Below are 7870 nucleotides of genomic sequence, written 5' to 3'. Positions count from 1 at the left end.
CAAAAAAACAAATGTCAAGTCAAGGTCAAAATGGTGGATTTTTAGGAGCTTTGGCTGGTTTGTTAGGAAAAACAATTCTTCCAATGGCAGCAAAAATAGCTCCAAAAATATTAGCTCCTCTAGGCATCGGAGCCCTCTCTGGGTTGCCCAGTACTGGTGTTAGTAAGTTACTTGGGAATGGTATGATTTCGGTAGCTAATGATAAGAGAATATGATATCACCATATCTTACACCTAATCAAAGAAAGCAACTAGTAGGGTCTGGAGTGATTAAATTAACACAAAAACAGAGACAAAATGGTGGTTTTTTGGGTATGCTGGCTGCTAGTCTAGGAATACCTTTGATTACATCTTTGTTAAGTGGGAAAGGATTACAGATTGATTCCCAACGGAGGTCGTACAGACGAATTCCTATAGTAAAAAAAAATTATAAACAAACCAATTTCTAACTTCGAAATTGAACAATGGGTGAAAAAATTAAAAATTAAAAATTTTAGGGGTGTATTAAGGTAATATGCGCCACCTAACGAATTTTAACGGACCGTTATGAAATTTTGCCATATCAAAATTGACGATATTTCCGATTGACTGGTATTTTTTCCATTTTTCTGTTATTTTCCATTTTGCTGCTGTAAATCTTCAAACATGACCACTAACGTCATTTTTTCAGCAGAGCGCAAAATGACGTATTTGACGGGTTTTTCGAGTATCGTTTTTATATACAATTAAAATACGGCAAAAAAATCTTCATTTTCAAGTTTGTATTAAAATTATCTCTCCAATGATATATAATTTGTCATGTTTATTTCGATGTCACATCAGAGGCAAGCGATTTATGAACGCAAAATACGTAAAACTGACGTTGAGTTTCACCCGAAATTTCGCGTAAAAACGCCTATATCTAAAAAACCGTCAGATAGTTTTTTGAATAACTTTCAAGAGAAGTATAAAATTTCAATTGCTATCGATTCCTTAAAAGAAAAATGGGGGTCACCGATTTAGATTTCGCTCTATTTATCGTGGCGCTTCCCCTACCCCAATCAAGTTTTATTTCGGAATTCTGTTTTACTCTAGAAAAATGGCATCAAAATGTTGCGAAAATAAAAGCTATATAAACGATAACTTATTATTTGACGTCACGTTACATCAAAATGACGTTATCAGTAAACAATATCAACAATACTGACAACGACAGGCTAAAGATTTCTGAAATGGAATAAAATGGAAAGATCAAAAGGGAAATTCGTTTCCAAAAAACATGGATTGAAAAAGGAAATATTTTTGAAAAATAGAAAGAATACAACATATGTTTATGAAAATGTACCAGAAAGGAGAATAGTAGATTTAAGACACTTTGGAAGGAGGTTTGATTTAGGCTGTACATGTGGGTCTTCGTTCCGATTTTCAGACATCAAAAGTGAATTAATACGAGGGTTGTGTTCAGTTATAAAGTTAGAGTGTTCTAAGTGCAAAAAGGTAACTAATATTTCAACATCTGGAGCTTCGCATCAAAAGAAAGATGACATTTCTCATTATCCATATACAGTGAACGTAAAGGCAGCACTCGGTGAGTACTTTGTTTTTCCTAAATATTTTCATAACCTCAAAAAAAAAAAAAAAAAAAAAGAAACGAACATAACTTTATGCGATACGCTCGAACCTGCAGTCTTTAATGTACTGCTATAATTTATCATTTTCTAAAAAGGGGATGTCGCAGGGAGAGAAAACTGTGTAGTCGAACCCTGAACCCTTCTCTTACAGAGCGAGTGTTCTACCAACTAAGCTTACTGGCTGCCTGACACATCCACTCCCAGAACTCGACCAAGTCCGTTATACACGTACACAAACTGGTATCGGAAGTACATAATAATGCAAGCGTCATGGGACTTACTAATGAAGTATGCTACACTCGCATGTTGGACGCCACATATCACAATATGAGTAAAAACGTGCAGTTAGTCCGGTGTTAGGAGGAAACTCTGTATTGTACCAAGAATAGTATAGCCTTCTGCGTAAATTGCCCTTTCTTTCTGCAATTAACACTTACACGTACACTCGTACGCGCGTGTTTTTTTCCCCTTTACTAGTGCAATTTATTTTATTGTTTGTATACAGAAAGTACGTAGATCAGTCTGTATTGAAAACAACATATTAAAACAACTTCTGAAGATAGTCAAGACTAATCAAGATGTGAATACTTTACTTTGTGATAACCGTTAGAGTTCTTAAAAATGACATCAAATATGAGAAGTTTTGCCTCATATCTAAAGACGAATCAAAACCCTTGTTACGAAAAAGATTGTATCAAATAGAATGGACATTAATTAGAAAAGATATATTCATTTTCAAATTGTAAGTATAAGTCAAAATTCTAATATTATCAGGAACCCGAAATGGAAGAATGAATTTTCTGTTAAAACAGGAAGACAAAACTTTTTTAGAAAATACATAAAGTATTTCAAACAACCGTGATTTGATACACAAATAAAATGTTATAGAATCAAAATGTCTTTAGTCCATTTTTGCTTTGAAATTATGTTCTCGGAACTTGTAATTTTTAGGTATGATTCATGCTGGGATAGGACACTCTCATGTCTGTTCATTCCTGTCTGCATTGGGTATTCCATCTATACACCACAAATGTTTGAAACGAATGGAGAGGACAATAGGACACGTGGTTGAACAGACTGCGCGTGACTCATGCGCACAGGCTTCAAAACAAGAGCGGGTACAGTCGGAACTTAGAAAAACATGTGAAGAACGTATGGAGTTGACAACAGAACACATAGCTGAAGAGATTGCGCGTGATTTATGCGCACAGACTCCAAAACAAGAGCCGGTACAACCGGAACTTAGAACACCAGTGCCGGAAATGCAACTGTCAAGTTCCTGTGAAGATGACCAAATATCATTTGAGGAAGCAATGGAAATAATAGAAAATGCAGCTGGTATTTATTTTATTATATGATTTGTATATAAAATGCTGTTTTCGATAATCGTTCTCATTTTAATAAAGTCCTATTTAACAATAGATTAATAATATCTGTCATGTGTTTACGAATCGGATAGAAATATCCGTCCCGAGGGCACCTGCGCATTGGGCGGTAATGAGGCTTGCCGAATTACCGCCCATGCGCAGGTGGCCGAGGGACGGATATTTCCATCCAATTCGTAAACACATGACTGATATTTTTTCTTGCATATCGTATACATGTTAGCATTTTATTCTGGCAGATTATTTTTCTTGCATACCGTATTTTACAAAAGGTATAAATACTTTCTCTTTAGCACTTTAGTTTATAGTTTGTAGCGTAACGTTATGTTTTTACGATAAACTAACATATTTTGAATCGAGAAATATACTATAAGGAACAGAGAGAAACTATCAAGGTACCTGCTTTTTTTCATTTTTTTACATAAACTATATATTACCAGTGCATGAACCACTAGTTGTCATTAACAGCACGAGAGTCATCTGGCACCCCCATGGGTTTTGCCGGCATGGGTAAAATCACCGGAAACGCCAGTCCGGTGTGCAAGAAAAGCCTGACTGGTAGAATAAAAATGACTCTTAACGTTTACGTTTACCAACATTAATTTTCAGGTGTTCTTTTACATATACCACTCGTCAATGTTTATCCACACAATGTCACACAATCCCATCAAACCATCAAATTTAAATCTGAATCAAAATGATTTTCTTTTTAATTGTTGCAGACGACACCGATGATCGTTTGGTATATGAAGACAAAGTCTTAAATTCTCAACTAGGTGTGGAAAGCATGTGCACAGCAGAAAGTTTAGGTTAGTATCTGTGACTAGAACAAATAAGATGGACTTTGTAAAACATAACTTTACCGTGAATGGTCGTGGGCTCGTGGCCACGTTTTGCGCGTAAATCGTATCATTGACGTAAGGCAGAATAATTTCTATATAGCACATGCACGTATGTGTCATATAAACGAAAAGGAAATGTCAAGTAATAGCATCGTTTGATTATCTTTCTCTTCCTTTTGAAAAATATATGTATACATTTTCATTTTTGGCAGACTGTTCTTTTGACAATTCTACAACCAGTCAGGGGTTGTGCGTACTGAATGAAGGTATTTGCGTATCAAGTACAAGAAATGGAACTACGCAGTGTACACGTATGGGAAGAACATGTGAATCAGACACACCAGGTTAGTAATATACCATTCTTCTCAGTATTTAATTATTGTTTGTGCAATCTAAATTGATGTTAATTGTTTCAATATAAGGATGCACTCAATCAGCCCTTCACAAAACCGGAGATCAAACTCACTGCCATTTGTTCATTTTAATCTTACACACCTGTGTTTCGCAAATAAAATAATAAAATCATGTTATCCATTGATAAAACCGTTCATACGTGTATTGTTGTTATTTAAATTAGTTTCAATCAGATTGTTTTGAATTTATATTTACTATCTTTTAATTTTCTTCTTCCAGTCGAAATAACAGTCAGTCAAGATGCAGCTTGGTCGAAGCGTGGTCGAGCAATGAATAGTTTATCCGGTAATTATTTTATAGCTTCTTTTTGCCTCCGCCACTTTACACATGTCGGGACCGTAGAAAGCATTTTTAGATTTGGGGTTGGTGGCACACATTATGAAAATCAGCTGAAATTGACCCGCTGTCATAAAATTGCTAAGATAATTACCATAACCCCACCTGAAAGGTAAAGGTCAGATATAAGAGAGAGTGTGTGATACTTCCGGTTTTACTTTTGTTTCTCACTATCGACGAAGGATCTTGACGGTCATTTATTTTTTACAAAATCATCTTCCGAAACAATATAAGTAAGATGAGCGATATAGGGCCACCAATGCCGTCTTGTTGTTTTTGTTTGTTTAGACAACATCATATTATTTTCAAAATAGATAAGAACTATCTGTACTTTGTGAAAGAGCATATGAGCCGCGCCATGAGAAAACCAACATAGTGGCTTTGCGATCAGCATAGATCCAGATCAGCCTGCGCATTCGCGCAGTCTGGTCAGGATCCATGCTGTTCGCTAACAGTTTCTCTAATTCCAATAGGCTTTGAAAGCGAACAGCATGGATCCCGACCAGACTGCGTTAATGCGCAGGCTGGTCTTGATCCATGCTGGTCGCAAACCCACTATGTTGGTTTTCTCATGGCTCGGCTCATATATGAACAGTTTTATAGAATTGCTATGAATATTCACTTGAATTTTGCAGATATTCAGGTCTGTCAATATTTAATCTTGTCTCTTAAAATGCTTACTTTTTGTGCCCACCCACCCCCAAGAGTGGTGGGGCATATAGATTTGGCTTGTCGGTGCGTCCGTCCATTCGTCCGTGCGTCCGTGTGTCCGAAATTCGTGACGCGTCTAGCTCAAAAAGTCTCAGATAAAAATTGATGAAACCTTGCATGAGTCTTTATCATAATATGAACTTGCGCACCTCCTATTTTTCATATGACTCTGCCGCCTATTTCCAGAATTATGACCCCTGAAATAGTAAAAAAGCACATTTCACCTAATAATGTGCTTTGCTCATAAAGTATTTGATGTAAATGCGCACTTGGCATTATCCTTGAGAATTTTAGCGCTTATTACAGAGTTACGGCCCCTGAAACAGCCAAAATAGTGGAATTTTTGTAAGTGATGCTCGTAGTCCATTCGTCCGTGCGTCCGTGTGTCCGAAATTCGTGACGCGTCTAGCTCAAAAAGTCTCAGATAAAAATTGATGAAACCTTGCATGAGTCTTTATCATAATATGAACTTGCGCACCTCCTATTTTTCATATGACTCTGCCGCCTATTTCCAGAATTATGACCCCTGAAATAGTAAAAAAGCACATTTCACCTAATAATGTGCTTTGCTCAAAAAGTATTTGATGTAAATGCGCACTTGGCATTCTCCTTGAGAATTTTAGCGCTTATTACAGAGTTACGGCCCCTGAAACAGCCAAAATAGTGGAATTTTTGTTAGTGATGCTCGTAGTTCAAAAAGAATATGTCCTAGAATATGAATCCTATTCATAAAATCTTTGTTTAAGCTATACTCCATTAAGACTGCAAACATTTTAATTATTGCCCCGTTTTTGTGACAAATGTACTCGTGGACGCACACCATGTGTCCTACAGATACATTCTAGTTTAAATTGGCTTTACCAGATAAGGAAACCTTTTGAATAAGTTTAAATAATCAAAACAGATATAGAAATATATGAAAGACAATTTCAAACTTTTGAGGGAAAGCTTGTAGTCTATTTTATCTTATTGCAACCTCGAAATTGTGTTTTTATTGTATTCTAGGCTGGGGACACGTCATTGGAGAAAAAACACGAAAATGCTTGAATTTCTCTACAAGAGTCAAGAATTGTGCCAAGTGCAAATTATATAACAGAGCAAAAAAGGTAATTACTCCTCACGACTGTAGAAAAAATTGGTCACAGAGCTCCAAAAGTATGGAGTCTGATATAGCTGTAACTTTACATAAAGAAGCAAAGGACACTGGATTGAAGTAAGCTGCCGTCATAGGTGATGAAGATTCTAGTTCGATCAAACATATCAGGGAAAGAGTAAATCCAAACATAGTAAAATTCTCTGACTTGGGACATTTAAAAAGAACGATAAGAGGTAAACTAGAAAAATTGCACAAGTCGCAAAAATCATTAAGTGTCAAAGTGCGTGAGAGCTTTATGAAAAATTTTTCGTATGCCGTGCAGCAAAATAAAAATAAAAGTGAAGAAGAAATGAGAAATGCTTTGCAAGCTATAGTACCGCACATGTATGGAAACCACACACGGTGTGGTTCTTGGTGTAAGACTGGTGAAAACCACAACAGAAAGCACTCAAACTTACCTTATGGTTGCGATTTAACAGACAATGAATTGCGTATACACCTGGAAAATCTGTTGTCACCGTTCATTTCAAATTGCCAAAAGTTAATGACAAGTGGTTCAACACAGGCAAATGAGTCGTTGAACAATATTGCTTGGAGCAAAGCACCGAAGTCACGCAATTATAATGCAAGTGAAAGTTTTGATTATAGGTGCGCAGCAGCCGTCTTGCAGTACAACGAAGGAGTTGAATACATAAATAGAGTAATAGAAAAGTCAAATCTTACACCTCAGAGAGCGACAAAATCCTACACTGTTGAAAAAGATAAAAGGAGGTCATACCTAAGATTCTATCAGAAAGAAAAAAGAGTGAAAAGACGACGACTAGATTTGAAGAAAAGGCGATTATTTAGTGAGAATGTTAGCGAAATAAAAGAAGGACTGACTTACAAAAGTGACTGTGCCTGGAAATAAACGAAGCAGAACTCGATACTGCCGTAATACCAGACGCTAATGAGCAGATGGAACCCTTGAAAAACTGTGACATGGAGAATTCTGTAATTGTTTTCTATGACATTGAAACGACCTCTCTTGACGCAAGTGCGGAAATTGTACAATTGTCGGCCTGTACCGACAGTAGTTGTTTCAACCGGTACATTTTGCCACACAGGGATTTTAACCGTAAATCATCAGAAATTACAGGTTTGACTGCTGAGATGATAAACGGACATCGCAGCTTGTGCAAAGCAGGAAAGACACTACCCTCCACAACATTACATGCTGCTCTGAATGAATTCATTGATTGGCTCAATTCCTTGAAGTATGAAAAAGTAATTTTAGCCGCTCATAACGGAAAATCATTCGACATGCGGCTTTTAATCCAGGCTTTTCAAAAAGAAGGTAGACTGAACGCGCTCTCTGTCTCTGTGTATGGATTTGTAGACACACTACATATGTTTAGATCCGTAAGGAAAGACAAGCAGTCATTATCACTAGCAAACTATTATGAACGGATTTTTCACGAAAGCTTCGATGCACATG

General features: G+C 36.6%; 2 protein-coding genes across 2 annotated transcripts; both read left to right on the top strand.

The window, feature by feature from the left end:
• Nucleotides 1-2394: 2394 nt before the first annotated feature.
• Nucleotides 2395-6518, top strand: LOC128553297 (uncharacterized). The gene is made up of 5 exons (XM_053534428.1): nucleotides 2395-2947; nucleotides 3717-3803; nucleotides 4049-4180; nucleotides 4470-4535; nucleotides 6303-6518. Exons 1-5 carry the CDS (start codon nucleotides 2563-2565, stop codon nucleotides 6512-6514), a joined length of 882 nt encoding a protein of 293 aa, XP_053390403.1. The 5' UTR covers nucleotides 2395-2562; the 3' UTR covers nucleotides 6515-6518.
• Nucleotides 6518-7821, top strand: LOC128553298 (uncharacterized). Its single transcript, XM_053534429.1, has one exon. It carries the CDS (start codon nucleotides 6689-6691, stop codon nucleotides 7301-7303), a length of 615 nt encoding a protein of 204 aa, XP_053390404.1. The 5' UTR covers nucleotides 6518-6688; the 3' UTR covers nucleotides 7304-7821.
• The last annotated feature ends 49 nt before the right edge of the window (nucleotides 7822-7870 follow it).

The sequence above is a fragment of the Mercenaria mercenaria genome, unplaced genomic scaffold, assembly GCF_021730395.1.
Source record: "Mercenaria mercenaria strain notata unplaced genomic scaffold, MADL_Memer_1 contig_3683, whole genome shotgun sequence".
Lineage (NCBI taxonomy): Eukaryota > Metazoa > Mollusca > Bivalvia > Venerida > Veneridae > Mercenaria > Mercenaria mercenaria.
This window is presented reverse-complemented; position numbering and strand designations above follow the sequence as displayed.

Excerpts from the sequence above, each read along its gene's own strand:
- LOC128553297 (XM_053534428.1), top strand. The coding sequence starts at position 2,563 with ATGATTCATGCTGGGATAGGACACTCTCATGTCTGTTCATTCCTGTCT. Across the intron at positions 2,948-3,716 it reads AATAATAGAAAATGCAGCTG|ACGACACCGATGATCGTTTG; the intron begins GTATTTATTTTA and ends TAATTGTTGCAG. Across the intron at positions 4,181-4,469 it reads ATGTGAATCAGACACACCAG|TCGAAATAACAGTCAGTCAA; the intron begins GTTAGTAATATA and ends TTCTTCTTCCAG.
- LOC128553298 (XM_053534429.1), top strand. The coding sequence starts at position 6,689 with ATGAAAAATTTTTCGTATGCCGTGCAGCAAAATAAAAATAAAAGTGAA.